Below are 25490 nucleotides of genomic sequence, written 5' to 3'. Positions count from 1 at the left end.
GCGCCTATGCAAGCTAGCTGCGCACTTGGCATAGGGTATGGTCTGACCTCGGCCGCCGGCCACCTGGGGCAGATTCCAGGCCGCAGTCCATCGAGAGATCAGCCAGGCAGACGGCACGACCTTGAACCCAGCTCGGTGTTAGGCCAGCCTGCTGGCCGAGATCAACTGACTTGTAGACTAGTGAATGCGGCAGAGTTCGGTGTATAGGCTGTGAAGAATCAAGGAGGTTGGGACGCAGGCAAGAGTCACAACTAAAAAGATGCAGGTAAAGAGATACAGACAGAAATCTGCAGGAAGGGATATGCAGGCAAGAAGATGCAGGTAGGGCTAAGGAAGCACCTCCCCATCACCACCGAAAACAATAAGGGCAAACGCGGGTCCGTGGGAGCTCTCTACACAGCGCGGCCATGGACCCAAACAAGGTGCTGCGTAGCTCCCGGGAGTTTATCCACAGAAAGTCGTCGCGCTCGGTCTGCCAAGACGCGTTCCCGGGTAGTGAAGAGCCATACGCGGTCGCCGTGCCGTCATGGACGGTCCGGACCCTGAGTCTGGGCTTCCAGACCTGATGGGCACGGCCTTGGAGCCTCGCGACACTGACTCGACAGTCAAGAAGCAGATTTCAGCTCAGTGGCTTTGTTTGTAGCCGCGAACCTTGTTTACGCAAACGAGTTGCCCAGGCGTGTCCCTGAATAGGTGGGCATATGATGATTTGGTAGGCAGATTGATGGGCAGTTAACTACATAGGGATTAGTGAATGTGAGAAAGAGAAAGCGACCTGAGCAAACAAGACAACCGGCATGTTGGTGCAGCTTGTTGGCGATTCCACATGCCTCAATGCGTAAACTTTGTCAAGCCCCATGATGCTGTGTCTCGTGCTCAGGGGCTGGACAGATCTGAAAAGATAGTGAGCAGGAAAAAAGTACACAAGCAATCACAAGCAACAATCTCACCCCCTGGCTCTTCTCGGAGAGAATATGTACGTCGTCGCTCTGATTCTCGACTGCAATCTATATCTTGCGGTTATGGCAAGATCAAGAGGACGGCGACGGCGCACGGGGGAACGACTTGACGCCCGCCGGGATAGGCACGACGGCGCTTTCGGTGTAGATGTGCGTGGCGGAGCTCCAGTCAAGCCCCTTGATGTTGCCGCCCTTGACCGAGACAAAGGACCTCGGGCTGCCGTCCTTCTCGATGCCGAGGTGCATGAGCCGGACGCCGCATGTCTTGCAGAAGTAGCATCGCACCACGCGGCCGCTGTCGGCGCGCTCGGCGGGGCGGTTGTACAGCCCGAGCCTGGCCTCGAGCTCAGGGCTCAGCGGGAAGATGCCGTTTGTGGGGAAGACGGCTGAAGTGCCAAAGGCCGACGCCGACTGGGCTTGGCACTGGGTGCAGTGGCAGTGGAAGACGGCCTGGGGGACGGATGAGGGCGTCCGGAACGAGACGGCGCCGCACTGGCATTGGACGTCCATTGTGGTGTTTGCTTTCAGGTGTCAGGTCGAGTGCGCGTCAGGCAGGGGGCGGAGTTGTTCGGCCGAGCGGCTTGGTCAGAAACCAATGAGGCAGAGGTGTCGTTCGTGGTTAGGCACCAGGTCCACAAGGCCAAGGAAGTGACGATGCGTATGCTTGGCGGGGGTGAAGATGCTTTTGGGGTAGGTGCGTGGGGTTTCCTTATCGTGGCGGCTTCTGGCGGCGGCTCCGAAATGGACGGGTGTTTGTCCCACCCCCATAGTTTCCCACCTCAAACACCTCATCAGCTGATCTTATTGGAAGCGCCCCTAGCAGACCAGCCCTCGCATTAAATTCCTTGAGGAGTCGGGTGTTGCCATTTTCGAGGTTACGCAATCCAGTGTTTTCACGCTCTGGGCATCGACTGACGGCTCGCTTGATCCGTTTCTTCATAGACCATGCCTTTGTAGGAACTAGCGCAACCAGGACTTCCTTCATATACGCAAGGAAGTTCTCCAACCATCGTCCACCAGTGAAACCAGGCACTACACACCAAACGCGGCTGATCGCCCTCACCATGTGCTTTAAAATATCGCTCTTGCTCTCTCCCCACAATTCATACGCCCATGCTACCGCTGGTGGTTGGGGTTCAGCGGCACTTGGTCAAAATCTCCGTGGCCCAAAACGGCTATCCCACATATCCGACCCGCCTACAGAGGGGTGAATCTGCCGGCTAAAGGCAGCTGCGGCTGGGACCTTGTCCATTATCCACGGAATAATTATCATCACCATGCTTTCGTGCCCCGTGCCCCGAAAGCAGGAAAGCAGGGACCCATCCATCCAATGTTTCCCATGCAACCGAGTTGCCCGACCAAGTTCCATGCACAACGGGTCCACGCTCCCGTTTCTGGGGTACATCATGATACATAAAAAAGTAGAAATAGGTTGACCCAGGTTCTGGGCAGGAGCTGTTGGAGGAGAGGCTACCCATCATCCTCTCTGTCTAGCTTAGGCGCCGGTAACGAGTGCAGCTTAGGCCGCCGACCTTGATTGGCGATTACACTTGGCTGTTGGACACACGTCGATCTATTTTTTTTTCGATATCTCCTTGACTAGGCGCCTCTTACAACCTGCAAGATGCTCTTTTCTGTTGCGTCGTTGGTCCTCCTGGCGGCTGAGGTGGCCCCTGCCTGGGCCTACCCGGCGCCGAACCCCATCGAGATGATCCGGAGGGCCCCTAACCCGGGCGTGGTTTACACCAAGTGCGCTCGCCCCAACACGCTGGCTCTGGCCTTCGACGATGGGCCCTACCAGTACACCCAGAGGCTGGTCAACATCCTCAACGCCGCCAATGCCAAAGCAACCTTCTTCTTCACCGGCACGCTCTATGGCTGCATCTACAACCAGGCATCTGCCGTCAAGAGTGCCTATAACTCGGGCCATCAGATCTCGTCCCACACCTGGTAGGTTTCTGGTACTCCTTTTGTTTTCGCCCACAAAAACCGTCGCTAACTCGCCTCCTCCGCAGGTCTCACGCCAACCTTGGCAACCTCCAGGGCAACGCCATCACCCAGGAGATGCAGCGCCTGGAGCAGGCCTTTGTCAACATCTTCGGCAAGAAGCCCGCCTACATGCGCCCGCCGTACCTTGCCACGGGCGGCCAGGTGCTCAACACCATGCGCACCCTCGGCTACAAGGTCATCACCAACGACATTGACGCGGGCGACTGGAACGGCAAGTCGGCCCAGCAGAGCCAGGCCGAGTTTACCCGGGCCGGCGCTGGCGGCAACGGCCACATCCCTCTCATGCACGAGACCTACCAGAGCACCGTCGAGGTTCTTGTGCCCTGGCTCATCAACTGGGCGAAGCAGAACAACCTGGCCCTGGTGACCGTTGCCGATTGTCTCGGCGACGCCGGCGGCGCCTACCAGCCTGGCAACTTTGCCGGCAACGGCCAGAACAAGTGCTAGGCGGATGAAGATGGATGAATGACCCAGCTTGTCGCCTAAGGATTGTTGAGAAAGCCATAGCGAATACAGGCATTGATGAGTATGATGTACATAGTAACTAACGACGCCCAAATATGTGGGCGTGTTGTATATAGGCCAATTTATAGGCATTTGCGCATCAAGTTCTGACTTGGGTAGAAGGTGATATTTATCAATCAGCACGAACGATGCTCGTCTTGCCATTTCATGGTCTCCTCGGCTGGACAGGAGGGCTGGACGGCTTTTCCCTGTGTGATGACCAAAAATAAATTCGAACAAGGATAAGTCGCGAACAAACGAGCTGCGCGCAGTCCCCCCAAGATTCGCGCCGCGCTAGTGGAGCAGGAGCTCCATCATCTGACCAATCATATCCCCCTTTGCCTCAGCTGAGTCAAGCATTTCTGCCTCGGGATGTCGTCATGTGCACGAACACCAACTCCTACGCCAGAGCTAAACTTCCCTCTTTTCAACACCAACAACGACACCTCACTGTATTGCGCCGCTCGGTATCGCCATTTACCTCACATTTTGCTCGCCAACAACATTGGCAAAAATGCCGCCTCCTAGCGACCCCGCGGCGGGGAACCGAAATTCTTCGCACATGCAGTCGCTGACCAAACCCTTCTCGCGCCCTTTAAACTATCTCTGGAGGGGCCTACGAGCGGGCTCCTATCCTCTCGTTGGCATTTACTACTTCCTCCGTCACCCCGAATTCTACCCCCTATTTGCGGGCCGCCTCCTCCCATTGTCGCTCATATCGCTGCTCGTTTACTTTATACTCTTCGCATTCGCATTCCTGCCCCAGTTTGCTTTTCTTGCCATCTTCCATGGATGGGGCGCTTGGGTAAACGCCGTCGTCCTGGTGCTTGGCGAAGGGTTGATCATTATCCAGGCCCTGTTCGAAGGCTTCTTTGTTGACGAGGTCAGGGTTGACGTGTTTGATGTATGTCGCCGCCTGCCACTTTCTCCCACCCACTCCTTGATGGCAGCTGGACATCTCCACACCGAGCAGCGTCAGGGGAGCAACGTAAACTTCGGTGGCTAACTGGCATTCGCAGGCAATCCTGATCAACTTCTCACTGACCGATCTGATCGCCCCGCACCGACTGCTCTTCCCCGATGCGCCCAACTCGGTCAAGATGCTAGGCAAGCCCACCTCGCCGGCGGTTTACTCTCCCTGGAGCTTGACACAAATTGCCGAGCTCATCATCTTTCTGCCCTTGAACCTCGTGCCCGTTGTCGGGGTCCCGGCCTTCATCACCATCACAGGCACGCGTCTTGGCAAGCTGTGTCACTATAGATGGTACCAGTTACGGGGGTTGGACCGCCGGCAGCGCAAGGAGGAAAACGCAAAGCGGACTTGGGAGTACATCTGGTTTGGCACCGCCGCCATGATTCTGGAGCTGGTCCCTGTGCTGTCCCTCTTCTTCCTCCTCACATCCACGGCGGGCGCGGCGCTCTGGGTTGCGAAATTGGAGTCGGAAACGAGGGTGGTTGTTCCGGAAGATGCGGTGGCGGCTCGAGCCGCTGGAGTCCCATACGAGGATGATCCAGTGTAGGTAGTGTGACTTGTGAGGTAGGGCGAGCAACAGAATATGCCACCATGACGGCCGTGCAAGTTCTCGTTCATGGCTTTCTACAGCCTAGGCAATCGCCGGGGAGGCCAAGATCTGTGTCGCCGATACGTCCCCTTCCCAAGAGAGAGAACACCACACCGCTAGTTTGAGCCTTGAAGATCAGTCCGAGAAGTCGAAAGTGCATCTAGCGTTTTACTGGGCTGGAGCAGACGAGAAGAAGGGGTGCTCGCAGCTCAAATGCTGCCCGGGCTCAAAAGGCCGATTGGAGTACCTGGTGTCCAGAATTCTAGCTCGTGAGGCTCCTTCCGGGAATGTCGCTAGGTAGGTACTCTCGCGGATATCACGCGTCCCACTTTGATGCAGCACCTTCCGTTCCGCATGCACCTCTTCACTACAAGGGAAGGAGCGGCTGGGAGATCCTGTTGAGGAAGGTCTTCCCTTCTGCAGTCGATTGCAGATAGAGGCTGGGCTGCCTTCCTAGGGCGGGCACGTTCTTGCTGCTCTCGTCGTGATTCTACCACGCCTTCCCGACGGAGGAGGCTGCCTGGCTTGGTGTCCCAACGTGTTTGGGCGGAGGTTGTTCTGCTGCTGCTCAATGTTTTTGCCATTTCCACTCCCCACCCCATCTGGTCTCTTCCTTCACCACCACTCTCCCTTCCTCCACCCGCCGCTCTCGTTTCCCTTTCTCTTACTGCATGGTCCTTCGTTCTCTCACTATCTTGCGGTCACCGAGACAGCTCACGCTCTTTACACGAGCAGCCACGCCCGCTGCCTGGTCTGATAGGTGCCTCAATTTGCCTTTGGATTCTTGGGGTTCTCCAACCTTGTCTCTACTCGGGTAGCCTTCCACTTCACGACACCCTCAGTACAACGGTAATCTCGCCCCGGGAATCTGTGGGGACCGCCGAGAGGGATGCGTTTCACCAAGCTTCTGAGGCGTCTGGTCGCTTCCAGTCTGGCGCTGTCCTCGGTTGCGTCCAAGACCAGGTATGTCCCTCCAATCCGACCCGAAATAAAATTCTGCGTTGGCCTCTCTCTGTGTCGCTCTATCGCTTTACCTGCACTTTTTACTCCTGTTGACTCCCACTGTTCCTGCAGTGGATGGAACGACACCTGCGATGCAGTCTCGACAGAGCTTGTGACACTGCCACCCAAGACGGTGACGATTGCCACAAACACTCTTTCAACCATCAACTCCATTGTCAGCACCGTCACCCTTGGCAAAACCACCGTCACTGTTCCTCAGCTCTCCTTTCCCGAGTATGGCCCACCAGCTGTTGCCCCGTCTTCCGAGGAGCCCGCATTCGATACCACCGTTGTCAAGACAGGCTCGCCTCGCTTGGTTACTAGGACCCTGAAGACCATCCCCGCGTCTGGCAGCCACACCTTGCCTATGGTTGTCGTCACCACTTTCACCCTGACACCTGATGATGCCAAGCCTACAGGCGCTCCAGGAAACGTGACTTGGACGGCTAAATCCCCAGAGACGGACGCCGGCGAGGGTGATGAGGGAATCACTGTTGCGGCATTCTCTATGCCGGAACTGGACTCGAGCGTTGTCTTCACGGTGACCATCCCTCTTGGACAGTCGTCATTCACTGAATTGACCAAGACGCTTTTCCCAACCCCCGAGATCCCCGACATTCCGCAGCCCACCACAGGAGACTTCTCAATCTCCATCGGAGAGTCTACTTTCTCGTTCATCACCGAGACTAGGGAGCCAGAGTGGGAGACTCTGCCAACCTTGTCAGGAACCGAAATCTCGGAGTTTCCCACTCCACCGGCCACAGCAGCTCCGGAGATCCCTTCGGGAATAATCATCACCGAGTTTCCGATCCCGGCGGAATCTGACATCCCAGAGGTTCCACGGCCCACGGAAACCTTTATTCCAGATGTTCCATTCCCATCAGGTAGCCTCATCTCAGAGATTCCATTCCCTCCAGAGACTGTCGGTACAGATGTTGCATCAAAGTCTCCGGCTACATTCGTTCCATATGGGCCGTCGGGCCCTGTTGAGACGGGCGCCCCTGGTGACCTCCCATCGACCCCCTCCAGTACACCCAAGATCATCACCACCATTATCTCTGGCGAGGATGGAATCCCTCCTCGGGTCTCGACCTACACAACTAGCTTGCCAGCTGGTGGCGGCACAGATGACAGCCAAACCGTGGCGCCTTCAACCTCATCTGCTGACCACGTAGTGATAACCTACTACTCCGTACCAGGGGGAGATAGCCATGATACCTCCGTGGTGACCGTCACAGCCACAACGTCTGTCCCGACAACAGTTGAGCAGCAGCCAATCACTGTCACCGTCACTCAACCCCCATCTGTCTCCCTGATGCCGACATGTCCTGAAGAGGAAATCTCGCGGTCCACGAGCTCTGCCAATATCTCGACTTCAGAGACCAGCTCCCCGAGCCTCTCAAGCTCTTCTTCTTTCGGCACACCCATCCCAATTACAGGCACCGCTTCCTTTGTCAATGAGACGGCATCTGCGTCTACAAAGCCCTCGGTCACGCCCTCCTTGTTCACGACTGTGTCTCTGGATTCGTCAGCGTCCTTGATACTGTCTCCTTCGGCAGACACATCTGTCGGTGGCCCCAGCTCGGCTCAGACTACCCCTGTCGCGTCCGCAGGCACTGGGCGTCCGTCCTGGAACCTGACAACGACCATAGACCTCACTCCCAGTCAATCCCCGACGTCAGCCCTGAATGGAACTGCGGTCGCGTCGCTGTCTTCGGCCAACGCTACGATCTCGTCGCAGACTACTCCTGGCATCGTCTCCTCCGAGTCTGTGGGGAACATCACGGGCAGCACATCTAGCAGTGCCTTCACTTCAGTCCCGCTCAATGCTACTTCGACGGGTAACACCACCGCGCCTCCCATGGCCACCCCCAGTTCTGCTGTATCAGCAACCCCGGGGCCTCTGACTAGCATCCCGCCCGTATCTGCCAATGTCAGCTTCACAGGCAACTCTACTTTTGGGCCAACCGCCTCCCTGAACACGACTATGGCAAATCCGCTAGAAGCAACTGTCAGTGTTCCAGCAAACAGCACCGCAGCTCCAACTTCAGGAGCCCCTGGCCAGGTCGAAGCAAGTGGTCCCTCTTCGATCAATGCTACTGTAACTCCAACGCTTACTGCCCCCGGCCAGAGTGGCGCTCCCTCACTGCCTTTGAACACGACGATGTCACCATCGGCATCAGCAAATGTCACAACTGCGGCCAATAGCACTATTACAGCATCGCCTTCCCTGCCAGCACTGATTACGGGCAGCACGTCGACTTTGGCCAACATCACTGGGCTGCCGGGCACAGGCGGCAGCACACCTTCTGCCTCGACTCCCAGCAACTCTACCAACACATTGACACCCGACCAAGGTGGAGATGGGTTGTCCGCAACAGCCAACGCCACCTCTTCTGTCGTATCAAACAGCACCATCTCGGCCACTACGTCTCCAACGGCTAACATCACATCGGTTGCACCATTCACAACATCCAACATCACCATCATAACCGAGCCCTCTCGCCCAACCCAGGGGATAGTTGGCCCGCTACCCTCGCTGTCCGCGAATGAAACCACTTCTTTCAACGCAACAATCTCCACCTTTGTGGCGACTAACAGTTCTGTTCCAACTATCAGTTTCAATGAGACCGCCACCGCAACTCCGACTACAAACCAGGGCGGCCAGGGACAAGGCGGTGGCTTAACCCCAATGTCAAGCGTCAACGGCACGGATTTCACCACTGCTGCCAATGCAAGCTCCACAACATCGCCCACTCCAGGCCAGGGTGGCCAGGGACAAGGCGGAGGTCCAACCTCGGTGCCGAGCATCAATGGCACAGACTCCACCTCTGCTGTCAATGCAAGCTCCATGGCATCGCCCACTCCAAGCCCAGCCGGACAGGGTGGTCAAGGTGGACAGGGGCAGGGAGGTGGCCCTGCTTCGGTGACAAGTATCAATGGGACTGAATCTACCCTCTTCGCCAACTCTACTTCATCCACTGCCACTCTGCCCCCTCAGGGCGGCCAGGGAGGACAGGGAGGTCAAGGACAAGGCGGTAGTCCGACATCTCCGGTGAGCATCAACGGGACGGCTCCCACCACTCCTATCAATGCAACATCGTCAACCTCTACCTCGCCTACCTTGCCTCCTTCAACTCAGGGTGGCCAAGGTGGCCAGGGTGGTCAAGGCGGAGGCAGCCCACTACTACCGACACCCAGCATCAATGGAACCTCATCCGGAACCCCCAGCAACGCGACCTCTACCACTTCTTCCGCTCAAGCTGGCCAGGGAGGACAAGGCGGCGGCAGCCCGTCGCCAACAGTCAATGTCAATGGGACCGCGTTCAGCATTCCAAGCAATACGACCGCGAGTACGTCCTCCCCAGCTCAGGGTGGCCAGGGCGGCCAGGGACAAGGACAAGGTGCACAGGGCGGCACCACCCCGACAGCTTCAACTAGCATCAACGGAACAGCAGCAGCTTCAAACACCACATCTGCTACACCCACTTCTCCGGCTCAGGGCGGTCAGGGTCAGGGAGGCCAAGGTCAAAGCGGGAGCCCAACGCTATCGGCGAGTACCAACGGAACACTTTCGGCCAACATAACATCTGCCACCCCCTCTTTCCCTCCGCAGGGCGGTCAAGGTGGCCAAGGCGGCCAAGGTGATTCGAACAATGCAACCGTCACGCCAGCGCCCGGCCAAGGTCAAGGTCAGGGAGGCCAGGGCCAAGGTCAGGGAGGGAGAGCTTCTACAGCGCCAACTGATGGCTCATCTGGAAACGGCACGTACTCGACGGCATCCGCTACCGGGAACGCGTCATCAACGTCGACTTCCCGTGCTCGGGGCCAGGGTCAAGATCAGGGCGCTCCAACTACTCTGGCTACGGTTACAAACTCCTCCTCGGCTAGCGACACTGCCACTGCGACAGAAAGCGGCGCATCTCCGTCGACAACATGCGGCAATGCTGGCGACCGAGGAGAAGTGACACTCACAGTAGGTTCTCCACATCGCCGTACACATGCCTTGTGTTCATCAATCTAACGTGACTTGATGCCTCTAGTTCGACGACAGACCCAAACTCCAAACTGTCAATGCCACGTCGCCGATGCCTCTCTTTAACCCCTATCATCGCCTCTGGTTCTCCAACGGATTCTATCTCGCGCCGCCGCCAAACCAGACGTACTATCCGACGTCTGAAGGCAACATGTCCATGTTCATCCCACCCAACTCTTCGCAGTCGACGATGGCCCAGATCGGGTTCGGGCCGTTGAGAACCAACCCTTGTTTCCGATTTGACATGATTTCGTTCGACATGGGTTGCAACACAACTAACCCTGATTGCGAGGTCAACGTTACTGGAATGCGATACGACTCGGACGTTGATGACGAAGTCGAGGTCGTTTCATTTCCCCTGATCTTCCACTCGTGCGCTGGCCAGAATCTCACCAACTGCCGCCTGGCAACGATTCCATTGGGCCGCATGGAGCACAATCTAACGAATCTCAGCTCTATCACCTTCGACTACAACGGCGATGAGTCGGGAGTGTGGTTCGGCGATGACTTCCGCTTCAAGTGGACCAATGACACCTGCGAAGCGGGTCTGTGCCGCTCGGCGATCCCGGACCGGGCGATGAAGCTTAACCAGAAGCGCAGCACGGGCAAGTTTCTGGACGCCAGGACGTCGTCGCGCACTGGAACCCAGGACATGGCGAAGACTACGCCAATGTCGTTCTGGCATTGGGTAAACGCCATCGTCGGCGGCTTTTAAGGCCAAGATGCTTTCCCCAAACTGGAGTCATTTTCTCGGTGTTTATAAACGTATGGGCCGCAGGTCAGTTTGACCATGGCCGGATTTTGAAGGGGATACTAGACACAAATGATTTTGGTACGGACTTGGTGGTTATGAGATATGGGAAACATTCGGGGAGTAATGGGCAGGCGGAGTAAATGTTGCTTTTTGGCGGGCGGGGCATGTAAGATGTTTGGACCTGACCTACAGGGGAAGGGATTTTGTGGCCTGTATTGTAAATTTGCTTCGCCTAAGTTATAGCCAAGCTAGGAGACTAAATAGCTACCCGGATTTCTCTCCAAAGCCATGGCGGGAGCATGTGGTGGTAGTGAGAAAGATGTGGATACCAATGGCGGCCTGGCTGGCCGAGATCGGGCAGATGTAGATTCGAGGTTGGCGATAGCGTACCGTTGGATTCCGACAGCCGACGGTGTGGCAGGGATAAGCGGGCTGGCGGGAATAAGCGTGGAGCAAGTGCTTCTTGTGGCCGCCGGGAAATGGATCGAGTGCGGAGAAACGAGGCTCCCCGAACAGTGGGGATGACAAATTTGCTTGCAGTTGCCAGGCGAGATGACATGGACGATGGCGGTCTGGGCTATGACTGATGGGCAAAAGGCGTGGTGTCGGGATTTGACATAATTCGTACCCATGGCCGGCTTGACTCGGCCGGACGATTAGATATGCCGGGGCAATCGCGGCTCGGACGGAAGGAGTTGTTCTGTTATATCTTGTTCTTTTGCTTGTGTCCATCTCTCTATCTTATTTTATTTAGGTGATCCCAAGAATCGAAAGCCTTGGCAGCTGAAGGTTGGAAGAACCCAAGCACTCCCTACCACCGAACTATATCCGCCCACCAGTAGGAGTGACAGCCGCCTGGTACCTGGCGTGTGCCTACAGGACCGGCACCACATAGGCACAAAAAGCGGGAAGGGCATGACACGGCCGCCGGCCAGCACCGGCAGCGATAGGGAGAGCAGCAGCATGGACCCGGATCCAGAAAAGCAAGGCGGCAACGTCGGCGGGCCGACGCCCACGACAACCACGACAACGGTGAACAGCACGGAAAAGCACTGCGGCAGCGGCAGCGCGGCGCCGGGCCCCGGGGCAGACGACAGCCGGCTCGAGAGGCGGTCCTCAAGCGCATCATCGTCGAGCTCGCTGCGCGACGGGTCGACGGGGCCGGAGGACCGGCCGCCACCGGCGACGGGCCTGGGCCGCGTCGTCAGCAGGGTGCTGAGCCGGACGACGACGCGGTCGAGCTGGAACCCCGGGCCGCCGCCGGACGGGGGCGCCAATGCGTGGCTTGCGGGTGAGTTTTGGTTTCTTTTCTGTGTGTTGTGGAAAGGGGCGGGAGAGGCTGACGGGTTGGGGATGGTGATAGTGCTGGGCTCACATCTGGTGGTCATGAACACCTGGTAAGTACCCTCTTTGGTTGCTTGTTTCGGTTGCTATTGCTCGACTAACGCGCCCTTCGGACCGCGCAAGGGGCCTCATCAACTCGTTTGGCCTGTTCCAGACCTACTACGTCGGCCTGCTCGGGCGGCCGCCGTCCGAGGTGGCGTGGATCGGGTCGATGCAGGTGTTCCTCATCTTCTTCGTCGGCACCCTCGCGGGCCGGCTGACGGACGCGGGCTACTTCCGCGCCGTCTTCATCATGGGCACGGCCCTCATAGCGGCGGGCACTTTCGCGACGGCGCAGTGCACGTCCTACTGGCAGTTCCTGCTGGCGCAGGGCGTCTGCACAGGCCTCGGCAACGGCTGCGTCTTTTGCCCAGCCATCGCCGTGGTCAGCACCTGGTTCGGCAAGAAGCGCTCGCTCGCCGTCGGGCTTGGCGCCTGCGGGTCCGCCACGGGCGGGCTCGTGTTCCCGAGCATGGTGCGCCAGCTGCTCCCGGTCGTCGGGTTCGCGTGGACGCTCCGCGCGATAGCGCTCGTGCAGCTCGCCTGCATGTCGGCCGCCTTCTTCTGCCTGCGCCCGCGGGTGCCGCCGCGCAAGGGGGGCTCCTTTGTGGACTGGGCGAGCTTCCGGGAGCTGGAGTATACGTTTTATGCCTGCGGCTCGTTTTTTGTACGTTCCTCTTTCTTTCTTTTTTCTCCTTTTGCTTTTTGTGAGAAGGAAGGACTGACCCGTGTGCTAGGCCTTCGTGAGCGTCTACATCGCCTTCTTCTACGTGGCCGCCTACAGCCGCGACGTCATCGGGTTGTCGTACACGGACTCGCTCAACCTGCTGCTCGTCATCAACGGCGTCGGTTTCTTCGGCCGCATCGTGCCCAACTATCTGGCGGACCGGGTGGGCGTCCTCAACATCTTCGTGCTGCTCACCGTCTTGACCGGGGCCGGGGCGCTGGCGTGGGCGGCGGTGCGCGACGTGGCGGGCCTGTACGCGTGGGTGGCCTGCTACGGCACCGTCGCGGGCGGGATCCAGTCCATCTTCCCGGCCGGGCTGGCCAACCTCACGTCATCGGACCCGCGCAAGACGGGCGTGCGCATCGGCATGGTCTTCACCATCGTCAGCTTCGGCGCCCTCATGGGGTCGCCCGTCGCCGGCGCGCTCGTGTCGCGCATGGGCGGGAGCTACCTGGGCGCCCAGGTGTTCTCGGGCGCATCTATGCTGATATCTGCCGGTTTCATTGTGGCAAGCCGCGTGGCCAAGGGCAGGCGGCTGGGGGTTGGGCTTTGGGCAAAGGTTTGAGGGGAGAGTGTGAGTGTGTGTTTGGGTGTGGGAGGTGAATGCGAGGGGAGATCAGTCATAGACAGGGCCAAGAGGGGGAGCGAGACAGACCCTCTGGCGATAAAATTAATACTACATACCTACTACCTACGTATCCCTTTTTGGCGTTGTGAGACTCTGGTCGGTCTTTACACGGCAATCCGGAGACCCAAATGCAATGTCGATGGAGATTGACGGGGAAAGCACCCAACTTCGATTCCAACCCACCCAGCCACCGACCATATCGGAACTCGCAAAAGCCGACATCGACGCCCCTTTCCTTTTCCGACATACTCTGAGCTCGGCATCGTCATGACCGCTCTTCTATACTAGCCTAATGCAATATTTTGTCTCTCCCTCTTTGTTGTTTTGGGCAGTCCAAGCCGCAACAGCCCAAGTCGCCAAGCGAGGCTAAGGCTAGCCCTGCTCTGCTGGCCGCCGCCCAGGGATCGGCTGGTGTAATGTCCACCTCCACTGAGCGGCATCTCGGGCATCCGGCGCTATACGGCGCGGCATCGCCCGTTGGCATTGTTTAGGTTTGTTGCTTCTGACGTCTTGCCGATGCATCTTCGCACAGCAGAGCAGAGGTGCACCAGAACGACGTCTCGATGTGGCGTCGGCGAGCCAATCTCCGCCTTTGTCGTTAGCGGAAGAGTAAGCCTCTTGGACGACGTCGTCGACTGTCGAGATGGGCTAGGAGCCTGGTGATCGGGTGTGTGTTGATGTCTCGCGCATTGCGGGAGTGAGTCCGAAACCTGGAATGGGAGCGAGGAGAGAAGCAGGATGCGCCATCTGGCTGCCTATAAAGCTCATGGCAGCTCTGCTCCCCGGACGACCAAGAGGAACATCTCCCATCCTCATCAGCTCATCAGCACAGCCTGTTCTCTCCAATAACCCCTCGTTGTCTCACAAATCTCCGTCTCCCGACACCAAAACGCCGCAGCCATGAAGGTCTCCATCATCAGCCTCTCTCTGGCCGCCATGGCCATCGGCTCCCCGATCCTGAACCTGGGTGCGGCCACCGGCCTGTTCAAGCCGAAGCAGGTCGGCCGCGGCCTCAAGTCGCCGTTCCGCTTCACCTCGAGCTACGCAATCGTCGCGACGCCGGACCAGGTGGTCAACGCGTCCAACGTTGCGACGGGCGGCCTGCCCGGCGCCAGCGGCCTGTACCTGTTCGGCATCAACTCGCACGACAACGTCATCTGCTACAACATCACTCTCGACGGCTTCAGGGGCAACTACTCGTCGCCCGCCGCAACCGCCACGCACATCCACGAGGCGCCCAAGGGGATGGCCGGCCCGCCGAGGTGGGTTTCTTTCTCGTCTTCTTTCCCCATCAAACTACCCAGCTTGCTGACCGATCATGGCGACGACAGGCTCGCGTTCCCCAACCCCGTCCTCACGGGCGAGGGCGACAAGCGCAGCAGCGTCGGCTGCCTCACGGGCCCCTTCACCACGGGCGCCTTGGCCAACGGGACCGACACGGGCGCGGGCTTCCACGTCCGGCAGATCGAGGAGGACCCAGCCGCCTTCTTCGCCGACGTGCACTCGTCGCTGGCCGTGGCCGGCGCCGTCAGGGGCCAGCTCGACCAGGAGGTCTGCAGGGAGAAGAAGAAGGGGTACTAGGATGGGACTGCTTCGAATCGGGCGATGCGTAGACGGCAGTTGGCGTCAAGTGTAATGCGGGGGATGGTGTATATACGCTATAGGTGTCTTTACCAGCACTGCTAATACTGGACCAGAGATAACGCAAGCAAATCAGCTAGAAATGTGGACCTGCCTGTCTTTAGGTAGGCAGTCCAAGATTTACGTGTCGATGCACACGAAACCTGTAAAAGTCTAGCACGTGATTCCCAGCTCCTCCGCGCGGCCCTCGAGATGCGTGAGTGCCCGCTCGGGCAGCAGAGGGCCAGCATTCTTCAAGACCTCGCTGATCGCCTCCAGCAGCTGCCGGCCCGGGCCGCAGTCCCAATGGCCCTCCGCCCTGACCATCGAGATCCTTGCGGCGATCCGCTCCCCGATGTGCCTGAGCTGGCCGAGGTTGTGCGTCCGCTGGCCGGCCTCGGGCTCGAACAGGTCCTCGAGGTGCAGCGAGGCGGTGAAGGCGCCCAGCACCACCGCGTCGCACTGCCGCCTCTTCTGATGGCTGAAACCTACCCGGCAGCGTGGCTCGGCCGTTCGGGGTTCCACCAGGTCGCCCCAGAAGCCCGTGATGGTGTCCACGAGCACCTCCACCGTCTGGGCCTGGAGCTCGGTGATGTGTCCTTGTCGTCACCAACGTCAGCGAGGGGTAGGCAAAAAAAAAAAGATTGGGGTCAGGGTCGCTCACCAACGATGCCGGTCGGGTCCTGCTTCCTCAGCTCTACCAAAGTCGCAGAGTCCATGGTGAGCATCATGGTTTTGGCCGCCGACGAGATGACCGTCCTATTCCCAAGGACCCATCCTATCCAGACAGCCTTGGCGTAAGATTCGCACATCTGCGGAACCCACGCCTGCGGGCGCTCCGCGAGCCGCGCGCACCAGCAGGCGGCCCACGGCTCCAGGATGTCGCCGATCTCGTACTTGTGTATGAACTTGCAGAGCCGGTAAAGGGCCTCGGGCTTCATCCGCTGCGGCACCTTTTGGGGACGGCCGTGGGCGATGTTGAGGATGATCCGAGCGGACTCGGGGCTGTCTTCTGCAAGTTCGAGGGTCCGCTCGCTTGTAGGCGGCACCCGGTCGCCCATCAGCCCCTGCACTAGAGCTTTCAGAACGGGGGAAGCCCGAGAGAGGGGCTCGGAGCAGACAAAGAATGTATGCTGGTCGGGGCCCCGGGGGCCGACGAGAAGCAGGAGGTCGACAATGTTGGCGAAGGCCTCTGTCATCGGGAGAATTGCCATGGTTTCTGGTCTGTGGCCGTGGGGACGGTAGGTAGTAGCTAAGAAGGCGGATGGTGATGATCTGATCGTTGCACAGCGCTTGGAAATCTGCAAGGCCGATCACTCGAGGACGCCCAGGTACGAGGTTGTAAAAATCTCAAATATTCGTGGGTATTCCAAGCTGGCTGCTACTGGTTTTTTTCCTGCACCAGCAAAAACCGACCATTCTCCGCATCATCATGACCCACGAGCCGCGTCCATACACGCCCCTAACGTCAAACTCAAGCCAAACCAAACGCCCAAAATCTCTTCCGAGTAATAACATGACTGACCTGCAACCTTAGCTGTACTCACTGTGGCGAAGTGGAAACCAGGTCTGGTCGTCGAAGCACCACAGGTTTCTATTTTGGCGCAATAAACCTGCCACAACCGCATTCAAATTTCCACAGCCGCCTTCCTGGTTTGAGAGAATTGCCACGAGAATGGGTGAGTGCCAGGCCAGACTCTATTCAGCTAGTATTCTGATAAGTATAAAAGCTAGGCTGTGTGGTTACGGCTTTGGTGTTGCCGGAACGCACATCTCGTCCGGAAAGTGATAAATAGGGTACAAAGAGATGAAAGGAGACGTCACGACCCGGCTCGCTGCGATCCGATACTCAGCCGGCCTTCACTTCCGCCTTGTCGTCATCGACGCCAATGTTCTTCCGCCGCGCAGCCACAATCTTGTGGCTAGTCTTGGTTACAGGCGCGGGCAAATCTTTCCTCAGCTTTTCCTGCAGTTTCTTAAGTTGCAGGCTTGGCCCGCAGTTTCTATGAGCCGACCTAAGGTTCCCAAGAGAAAAGTTCTCATCGGCGATTCGCGATACCGCCTGTAAAAGGCTCGTTATGTCGAAGCCGTGGCATTTCTTTTGATCGAAGAAGCCCTCACGAACCAGAGACACGGTAAGTTTACCAAGGGTAGCGGCGTCACATAATTCCTTGTTGGGAATATCTGTTGATATGCAGCGCCTCCGACTGCTCGAAAATGCGTGGAGAGTGGTTAGGGTAGTCCAGATGCCATTTACCTCCTTTACGATCTGGTGGACAGTCTCCAGCTGCATCTTTTGAATATCGCCTGTTCGCATCAACGTCAGCCAAGCTGGGCAGAATTCAGACAAAGGACACTTACCGATGAGCCCAGTCGGATCCAGAGATGCCAGTGTTGCTACTTCCGACGGCTTCGTGGACTTTAACAGTCGCTCGGCGGATTTTTCGACAAACCCCAAATTGCCAAGGACCCAACCGATCCACAGCACTTTTGCGGCGTCTTTCGCTGCGATAGTCGTCCATACTACCTGCGCCTCCACGCCGCTGCACCATTTGTCAACCCAGGGCATTAAGCCCTCGGAGATGTCGTACTTGTCGATACAGAAGCAAAGTTGATAAAGATCATCAAGACCTATTGTTCGGGGGAGCCTGCGAAAACTTCCATGGGCGACGGCAAGAATGATCTCCATATTTCTCCGATCGTCTTCAGGAAGTGCTACAACCCAGTTGACGTCGCCGTTCGCCGGGCGCTTTTCCAGCCAGGGGCCACCGAGCATGGCTTTGAGTACGGGAGACGTCCGCGAGAGCGCCCGAGAGCATACGGTGAACCGGGCTTGATCCGGGCCATCGGCGCCGATGATTAGTTGGAGATCGCCCAACTCGTCAAAGGATTCGGTCGGCAGGGTCGCGCCCACGCTTGCTAGCGAAGGAGATGGAGGTGCAGATGCAGATGGTGTGAGCGAGGATGTAGCCGAGAATGCCGTGCTCGAGGAGGCCATGCTGGTAGCCTGCAGCGCCAGCCTCGCTCGCTGTGCGAGACGAGGCGGCAGATGCTAGCGTCGGGTTGATGGCCTTGGCCTTGTTGAGGCTCTTGGCTGAGGAGCTGCTCTCAGCTTGGCCGAGTTCGCAACCCCGTTCGATGTGGTACGGCAGTGGGGGTAGGTATCGTCATTCGGCGCCCAGTCCCAGTCGAAGTGAGGGCATAGAAGTCGGTCGGGCGGTCCTGCCTGTTTTTACGCTATGGTGATGGTGCACGTGATAGTCACGTGGTGCTATGTGCTCCGGGCAGCCAGCGCACAGCCCGCATGTGGGCTCGACTTGGGACGGTTCAAACTTTATTATTATGGCCAAACGCCAGGCCATCCCCATGCGTTGACAAGGCGCCATAATTCTCGCATGGTAGGAACCACCTACCTACCTAGGTAGTCAACATGGCCGATATCTCGATCAACGTGAGAGGTCACCTGAACTGGCTATGGCAATATCAAAGCTTCCATTGTCATCGTCTATGCTAGAGCGAGTCGATGGCAGACGACGGTCGGCCACCGGGATGGCCTTCGTCCAACTGATATTTCCGGCTGGTCCTGTCTTTGTGCTGGATGAAGTTCAAGGACAGCACTTCGTGCTGCCTGGTGATCCAACAGTCAATGGAAACGACAAGACCGTGCTTCGAGGAAAGGGACGGTGCTGGGTACTTCCACTATCTACCGACTCACCCGAGGAACGCGCCTGGCTGATCGAGGCCGAAGGCAGCGACACACTCATCTCTGCCCAGTACGGCGAGTCCCAGCTCCCGGAGACGGAGGCAGAGGCAGGAGACGCCAAACTGAAGGCAGTAGTCGCGGTTACGGTTCACGCCCAAAATGCCGTGTTGACATGGCACGCACCGCGGCCGCACGCAGACGTCCACGGCGCCGAGTACGTCCTCGACTTCCCCGGCGGGTCCGAGTTAGCCGACGCCTTGGCCGGCTTCTACTGGGGTACCATGCTCCCATGCGTCGTGGAGCGCACGCGCGCCGCCGCCTACCCGGACTGGTCCGGCTTCGTCATCAGCACGCTTGCCGATAAGTACGTCGGCACCTACCCGGACGTGGACCACGAGTTCCAGATCAAGGGCCGCCTGGCCGCCGGCAGCGCCCTGGACCTGGACGTCGTGCGCCGCATGATGGAGCTGCAGCTACGCCTGATGCGCGAAGACCCCTGCGGCCTCTGGCGCAATCCCTGCGCCGTCCAGCCGTCCGGGGCGCGCGAGTACCACGTCCGGCGGAACAGCCTCGACGGGCGCGAGAACGCCGAGATGTTTCTCGTCACGGGGAACGTGGAGGTGGTCGAGTCCGTGTGGCAGTACGTCGCTCGGACCAAGGACTTGGACTGGCTGCGTCTGCACCTGGCAGACCTCGAAGGGGCTATTTCGTGTGTCGAGGGCTGCATGGACCCGCGCGGTCGTCTGTGGTCCGACGTCTACTACGAAGGCCAGGTTATCAAGGACGGGCGGGAGACGCTCGCCGCCGCCCTGGCCATGCGCTCCTTTGAGCTGATGGTCGAGCTGGAGCGGCTTTTAGAAAGAAGCGAGCAAGCTGAACGCTACGACAAACTCGCTTGTAAGCTCCGCGCCGCCATCGCCAAGCCACTGCCCGTCGGGTACTGGGACGTGGAGCACTCGCGCTTCGTTGACTGGGTCGACCGGTCCGGCCTCGTCCACGACCACCTCCACCTGCTAGCCAACGAGCTGCCCGTGCTGTTCGGCGCCGCGTCGCCGGCGCAGGAGGCCGCCGTGCTCGACCTCCTTCGTAGGGAGGAGCGCGAGTACCAGCGCTTCCCCAGCTTCCTGGCCGCGCGCATCGCCGACTACACGCCCGGCGAGATCGGCGACGGCGGGCCCTACGACCTCTGCGCCGCCGGCCGCTACTGGTGCTGGGACGCCGCGTTCTGGGCGCGGCGCGGGCGCGGCGACGTGGTGATCGCGCAGCTGCGCCGCGTCGCCGAGATGGGACGGCCCGCCCTGGCACGGCGCCGCCCACTACTACGAGTACCCCTGCGTCTTCGCCTGGGTGTTGATGGTCGAGTACCTGGGCGTACGGGCCGCGCTGGGCTCTGCGGATCTGCGCATTGCGCCGCGCGCCGCCGGGCCTTGCTCCGTGACGCTGAACCAGGAGGCTTATCGGCTGCGGTACGAATACTGTCCGGGCGGGCAGGAGGCAGGGGGGTCTGGCTCTCCATATTTCACGCTGCAGAACCTGGCATCGGCCAGCCGGACGTTCGAGCTCGACCTCGACGCCCTTTTTCCGGAGGCGAGTATATTGCTGATCCGGCATGGGGATACGAGCGAGGAAGGTGACTTGTTTGAGGGAGTCCCTGCCATGGTTGGCCCTGCGGCTCAATTCAGCGTGCATCCTGCATTATGAGTGATGTCTCTCAGCTAGCTGTAGTTGTTTGGGAAAAGCCGCATATGAGCACATGATAGCCTGTCGGGATACGATACACCTTGGAAGATCGCAAATGGAAAGGCACAAGAAGAAAGGTGAAGATGACATTCTCAGAAACCACGCAACTATTTCAATGCCGACCATGCCAAGATGTGGTAGTTACCGCAAGGTCCTGCTGCTCCATTTTTCTTCCCGTAAAGTCTCACCCTCCGAGCCGCCGGTTGCCTCTGTTTATTTGCCCTAGCCGCAGTCGAATCGCGCATCGTATAATTTAGTACTCGACGCCAATCCGCCTTGCCCGTCGCTCTAGATGCACGATGGTGGCGTCGACCAATACAGGGCACGCTTGATCACTCGTCTCTTCCTTGAGGCGCCGCAGTATCGATTCCGAGGGGCTGCAATCTCTATGCCACCCCGCTTTGAGGCGGTCCCCTGGTTCCAAGATCTCTTCAGCGATTTGCTTTACCATTCCTACGAAGGAACAAAGCGTCAACTCGTCGTCACAAACAGCCGAGTGCGATAATGGCAGCATGCCTTTCTAGTAGAGAGATGCAGTAAGAAACCCAAGAATGAGGGCTGATCAGGCTTGTTTGCACCGGTCATTTTGATTATGTTGACGACAAAGACTGCCAGGGTTGGACTCAGAGACACGCTCAGTCCAGATACCCTACAGCCAGCTAAGGAGATGTTGTATCTTGGAAATCGAGATTATCATTATCCCGGCTGGTTTTCTTGAGATTAGCGGCAGTGCCGGTTCATGGGACGGCAAACAGACGCGGATAGCGATCAAAACCGCAAAGGGGCTTGATTTGGGAGTAGGGACGGTAGGTTTGATGTCTGTACGTGTGCTTGGTGGGCTAAAAGCGTTGGGGGTTTGGCTAGCGTTACTTACCAAGGATACCCGTCGAGTCCAGGGGTGCCAGGTACTCGTTACCCGCCTTTGTCGTCAGTGACGATGGTGACGAGGACTAAAGTAGGGACCTGATGGAACGCTCGAATAGATCCCTGTTCCAGAGTACCCACGCTACCCAGGCGATTCGGGCACTATTTTCAATAGTACCGTCCATCTTGCTCTCCATAGACAGGCACCAGGCTTTGGCCCAAGGCCTCAAATATTCGGCAATATCATATTTGTCGACACAAATGCAGAGCCGATGGAGATCTTCGAGGGGAATGGTGTCCGGTACCTAGCGGAAACGTCCGTGGGTAAGGGTAAGAACGCGCCGTAACGATATAGGGTCGTCATCAGGGAGCTCTACAACCCAGTCGCCGGAAACTAGCTGCTTCTCTGTCCATGGACCATTAAGCATGGTGTTGAAAACCGATGAAGCCCGCAAAAGTGTCCGAGAGCAAACAATGAATTTGTACTGGTCCGGGGCGACGCCGACGAGGAGCTGTAAATCACCTCGGTCGTCAAACGCCTTGTATATCGGCCCAGCGTCGGCCGGAGGTGTCGCCTCTGACGAGTCCGTTTCCGCCATCGCGGCGAGCGAGAGATTACTTAGGCGTAAAGACGACACTCATCCTAGCAAAATGCTGGAGTGTGGGAATGGAGCACGCCAACTTGCATGTCGTTCGCCAGCAGGTTCCAAAAAATAAGCATCATGATCTCGGAACTCAAGTTGCGGGCGGGGTTAATTGAAGCGGGGTAGTGGGGCATGCACCTGGTGCGGGGAACCAGGGCATCCTTCCGTTTATCCTCTCGACCATGCCTCGCATATTATCTCAACTGCTGCTACAGCACACATTGAAACGAAAAGAGACATTGGTATCAATTGACAGGAAATTGCTGTTGATACACCTGCCACAGCGTGAAAATGGTCCTGTTGGTTCCCCTTCCCAACCCCGGGCCTTTTTGTGATCAAGATTGAGCCCAGGTCCAGAGGCCAAAGCTATCTAGTACTCCACACCAATCCTCTCTGCCTGTTCCTTGAGGCGCTCAAGCTGGGCCATAGACAGAATGGGTACGAAAGATTCCTCCGCAAGCTCGATGGCCTTGAGCACCTTTTCAGCGGGACCACATTTCCTGTGGTCAGCACCCCACCTGTTGCAGCCCTGCACAATCTCCCCGGTAATGTTCCTGGCTATGTCCACGAAGTCGGCCAGTGTGTATTCCTCGAGCGGGATGGGTTTCGAAGATGGCAGCAATTCTCTCTTGTGCAGAGACGCAGTGAGAGAGCCAGCAACGGCGGCTGTACAGACTTTCCGTTCCGAATCGCTACTAACAAGGCATCCACGTCCGGAGGAGCAGTTTGCCACGCAGTCGGACCATGTGTCGTGCATTAGTTTAACGAGCGACTGCAGGCTCTCGATCTGCTGCTTCTTTATATTGTCTGTTTCGAGGCAGTAGCAGTGGTGTCAGTCTTTGGAGTCGCAAGGGTTTTTGGTCCACCATAAGGCCCTACGAAGCGCTTGATAGCTCCCTTTCAGCAGGCACGCGCTTTACCACACAGGCCAGCCAGCGGCTGAACCCACCGAGAGCTCGGGAGCGACGAGGGCTGAACGCAACTTACCTAGGATGCCTGCTAAATATAAGGGCAGGAGATGCTCGTCACCCTCCACCAATTCCCATGGGCTCGTTTCCCGAAGCAAGATCTGGGTAGCCTCTTGAAGCATGCTCTTGTTACCAAGGACATATGCCACCCAGGCGACTTGGGCATGGCCTCTGACTGCGTATGGGCCAAGCCGTCGTGCCGTTTGGCACCAGTTTTTGGCCCAGGGCCCCAAACACTCCGCGATGTGATATTTGTCGAGAGAAATGCAGAGCTGGTGAAGGCTGCCCAGAGCCATGGAGTCTGGCACGTCTCGGAACCGGCCGTGGACGATGTTTAGGATGATGCGGATGGACTGGGGATCGTCGTAAGGCAGTCTGACAATCCAACCCCCATCCAGTTGACGGTCGGCCTTCGAGCTACGCAGCAATGTGTCGAGTAGAGGTGATGCGCGCGAGAGTGTTCGAGAGCAGACCGTATATATGGCCTGATCATTGGCTCCGGGGGCGCCGACGAGTAGACTGACATCGCCCTGCTCATCAAACGCTGCTTTCGTGATTCCGGGGTTGTCATACTCGGATCTTGCGATTGCCAGGCATTCCAGTGACACCTCCTCGTCGTCGCTCTCTGACGGTGTCGCCATTGTCGCACCTGATGATGTGGTTACCGACATGGTGGCAAGCAAGAGGTCGGCTGACCATGAAGTCAGTGCCGTTACCAGTTGGCGAGAAGTGTGGGTTAGGATCCTGAGCTTTCCAGACGCGCAGACGTGAGGGGAGGATGTAGGCAGCGGGGTGAGGGAGGATGCAGGCAGCAGTGTAACAAACAGCCTAGAATCCAGAAAAGGAAACGCCGCCCACCAACAGTGAAATACCCCACCCGCACTGCACTTATTTATCTTATTTATGCTGCGCGGGTGGTTTGCACGCCGAGTTTTATGCTGCTGAACAAAGCCAGTGAGGAGGCTGTCCTTGAGCTAGGTGCGTGCATAAATATGAACTTGAGCAAAAAGCATCAGCCCGCGATTGTCCCCCTCCCCCTCCTTCTCTGCTTCATTGCCTATCTGACCTCGTCGCCCAGACTATCTATCCTGCTTACCATTTTTGCTGCCGAATAGCGAGTAGCAGCAAGCTGAGAGTTGCGGGGCCCAACCCACCAGCAAAAACCTCAGCCCTGATAAATGGTGTCACTATAGGAGATATTGATCTAGATAAAGCCCTCGTCTAGATACAACAAGGCGACTGTGAGTTCGCTTGCAGGCACAGACCGCACACAGCATTCTCGCCGCCGAGCATGGGTCAGGCGACCGCAGGGGCCACTGTCAACGCTGAGGTTTATTTAACCTTTGTCAGCTTATCCTGCCCGAGACCTTGGGCCCTTGCGGGAGAACAGAGCGACGGATAAACGGAGAGCGAAGAGGGATCTGAAACGACGCTAATGGGAAATGCCAGCATATTCACGTCCTGTCCGAACACGATGGCGAGGCCCAATTGCTCCGCCTCCATCAAGATCAAGACAAAATATTGAAGTCTCTCGCTCGTTTACGCCTCTGGCAACCGGGCGGTGGTCCACTTGGCTCCATGACAAAGTTTCTTCAGCGTGCCCGCCACCGTGGCACGCCGCCCCTTACGCCAACGGCCTCAGCCAGAGGCGGTGGAACCTGCGAGATGGTGAGGTGCAAAGAGCTGAGGGCAGGAAGGACAAGGACAAGGCTGGCGGCAGGACTGCGACGCGGTGAGATAGAGACGCCTGCAGGGTCCCGTCCGATCTCACTTTCAACGAGGATACGATTTCGCGTCTGCGGTCGTTACAGACAGCCATGGCGGTCACATCCCGTGGTCCAGACGGGATACATAAGCAAGCTATCGGCGGAGCAAGCCCGCCGTGTGTCTTGTCAGGACCAAATGTCAAGACCAAATACCCCGCGGCACGTTTTCGCCGCCATCCAACTTTCCAACAGCGACAGTCGTCATCGTGGCGGGGGCAGCTGTTTCAAAGGCCACCTGCAAGCAAGGCCTACCAACCCCGTGGGCCGGCCGAGCGACCGGGGGGGTGCTCGGAGCATTCTTGATCTTTGACAGCTTCAGGCCCCCGGGGTTTTGTGGACCAGGAGTCGAGACGCTTGGGCTAGCGGATGCCCGATTAGGCGCAGGCGCGGGAGGAGGCGCACTGAATGCGGAGCCCGCCGGTGTGCGCTGTTGCGTGCCTCAAAGTCTTGGACAGGCGTCCACCGCGCTTGGATGTCAGGGTGGTGCTGCCAGGGGAAGGGAGGCGGTTGTCGATATCAACAGCACATATAGCCCCCGATTCGGAATAAAGGTTTGCCCTCCTCAGGCAGGCTCGGGCTTTGGGCAGTATCCAGCTCGCAGCAAACTCTTCACGTTAGAC

General features: G+C 58.0%; 12 protein-coding genes across 12 annotated transcripts; 7 read left to right on the top strand and 5 right to left on the bottom strand.

The window, feature by feature from the left end:
• Positions 1-603: 603 nt before the first annotated feature.
• GGTG_05305 (hypothetical protein) lies at positions 604-1635 on the bottom strand. Its single transcript, XM_009223104.1, has one exon. The coding sequence runs from the start codon at positions 1467-1469 to the stop codon at positions 1032-1034; it is 438 nt and encodes a 145-aa protein (XP_009221368.1). The 5' UTR covers positions 1470-1635; the 3' UTR covers positions 604-1031.
• Positions 1636-2500: 865 nt separating this feature from the next.
• On the top strand, positions 2501-3572 carry GGTG_05304 (chitin deacetylase). Its single transcript, XM_009223103.1, has 2 exons — positions 2501-2909; positions 2975-3572. Exons 1-2 carry the CDS (start codon positions 2584-2586, stop codon positions 3414-3416), a joined length of 768 nt encoding a protein of 255 aa, XP_009221367.1. The 5' UTR covers positions 2501-2583; the 3' UTR covers positions 3417-3572.
• Positions 3573-3987: 415 nt separating this feature from the next.
• GGTG_05303 (hypothetical protein) lies at positions 3988-4993 on the top strand (the record flags this gene model as incomplete). Its single annotated transcript, XM_009223102.1, has 2 exons — positions 3988-4377; positions 4493-4993. 2 exons carry the CDS (start codon positions 3988-3990, stop codon positions 4991-4993), a joined length of 891 nt encoding a protein of 296 aa, XP_009221366.1.
• Positions 4994-5924: 931 nt separating this feature from the next.
• Positions 5925-10788, top strand: GGTG_05302 (hypothetical protein; the record flags this gene model as incomplete). The annotated part of the gene is made up of 3 exons (XM_009223101.1): positions 5925-5998; positions 6110-10013; positions 10081-10788. The coding sequence occupies 3 exons, from the start codon at positions 5925-5927 to the stop codon at positions 10786-10788; spliced, it is 4686 nt and encodes a 1561-aa protein (XP_009221365.1).
• A 327-nt stretch (positions 10789-11115) lies between these two features.
• Positions 11116-11352, top strand: GGTG_05301 (hypothetical protein; the record flags this gene model as incomplete). Its single annotated transcript, XM_009223100.1, has 1 exon — positions 11116-11352. One exon carries the CDS (start codon positions 11116-11118, stop codon positions 11350-11352), a length of 237 nt encoding a protein of 78 aa, XP_009221364.1.
• A 68-nt stretch (positions 11353-11420) lies between these two features.
• GGTG_05300 (hypothetical protein) lies at positions 11421-13634 on the top strand. Its single transcript, XM_009223099.1, has 4 exons — positions 11421-12118; positions 12191-12224; positions 12295-12877; positions 12948-13634. The coding sequence occupies exons 1-4, from the start codon at positions 11743-11745 to the stop codon at positions 13500-13502; spliced, it is 1548 nt and encodes a 515-aa protein (XP_009221363.1). The 5' UTR covers positions 11421-11742; the 3' UTR covers positions 13503-13634.
• Positions 13635-14275: 641 nt separating this feature from the next.
• On the top strand, positions 14276-15146 carry GGTG_05299 (hypothetical protein; the record flags this gene model as incomplete). Its single annotated transcript, XM_009223098.1, has 2 exons — positions 14276-14827; positions 14897-15146. The coding sequence occupies exons 1-2, from the start codon at positions 14466-14468 to the stop codon at positions 15144-15146; spliced, it is 612 nt and encodes a 203-aa protein (XP_009221362.1). The 5' UTR covers positions 14276-14465.
• A 213-nt stretch (positions 15147-15359) lies between these two features.
• Positions 15360-16504, bottom strand: GGTG_05298 (hypothetical protein; the record flags this gene model as incomplete). Its single annotated transcript, XM_009223097.1, has 2 exons — positions 15850-16504; positions 15360-15784 (listed from the first exon to the last, which is right to left on the bottom strand). The coding sequence occupies exons 1-2, from the start codon at positions 16397-16399 to the stop codon at positions 15360-15362; spliced, it is 975 nt and encodes a 324-aa protein (XP_009221361.1). The 5' UTR covers positions 16400-16504.
• Positions 16505-16838: 334 nt separating this feature from the next.
• GGTG_05297 (hypothetical protein) lies at positions 16839-18367 on the bottom strand. Its single transcript, XM_009223096.1, has 2 exons — positions 17547-18367; positions 16839-17492 (listed from the first exon to the last, which is right to left on the bottom strand). Exons 1-2 carry the CDS (start codon positions 18181-18183, stop codon positions 17035-17037), a joined length of 1095 nt encoding a protein of 364 aa, XP_009221360.1. The 5' UTR covers positions 18184-18367; the 3' UTR covers positions 16839-17034.
• A 186-nt stretch (positions 18368-18553) lies between these two features.
• GGTG_05296 (hypothetical protein) lies at positions 18554-20816 on the top strand. Its single transcript, XM_009223095.1, has one exon. It carries the CDS (start codon positions 18660-18662, stop codon positions 20520-20522), a length of 1863 nt encoding a protein of 620 aa, XP_009221359.1. The 5' UTR covers positions 18554-18659; the 3' UTR covers positions 20523-20816.
• GGTG_05295 (hypothetical protein) lies at positions 20652-22211 on the bottom strand. The gene is made up of 2 exons (XM_009223094.1): positions 21503-22211; positions 20652-21333 (listed from the first exon to the last, which is right to left on the bottom strand). The coding sequence occupies exon 1, from the start codon at positions 22089-22091 to the stop codon at positions 21798-21800; it is 294 nt and encodes a 97-aa protein (XP_009221358.1). The 5' UTR covers positions 22092-22211; the 3' UTR covers positions 20652-21333; positions 21503-21797.
• Positions 22212-22290: 79 nt separating this feature from the next.
• GGTG_05294 (hypothetical protein) lies at positions 22291-23896 on the bottom strand. The gene is made up of 2 exons (XM_009223093.1): positions 23124-23896; positions 22291-22943 (listed from the first exon to the last, which is right to left on the bottom strand). Exons 1-2 carry the CDS (start codon positions 23773-23775, stop codon positions 22507-22509), a joined length of 1089 nt encoding a protein of 362 aa, XP_009221357.1. The 5' UTR covers positions 23776-23896; the 3' UTR covers positions 22291-22506.
• Between the last annotated feature and the right edge of the window lie 1594 nt (positions 23897-25490).

The sequence above is a fragment of the Gaeumannomyces tritici genome (genome assembly GCF_000145635.1).
Source record: "Gaeumannomyces tritici R3-111a-1 unplaced genomic scaffold supercont2.3, whole genome shotgun sequence".
In the NCBI taxonomy this organism is placed as follows: Eukaryota; Fungi; Ascomycota; class Sordariomycetes; order Magnaporthales; family Magnaporthaceae; genus Gaeumannomyces; species Gaeumannomyces tritici.
The sequence above is the reverse complement of the archived record's forward strand: the minus strand, read 5'-3'. Positions and strand labels throughout refer to the sequence as shown.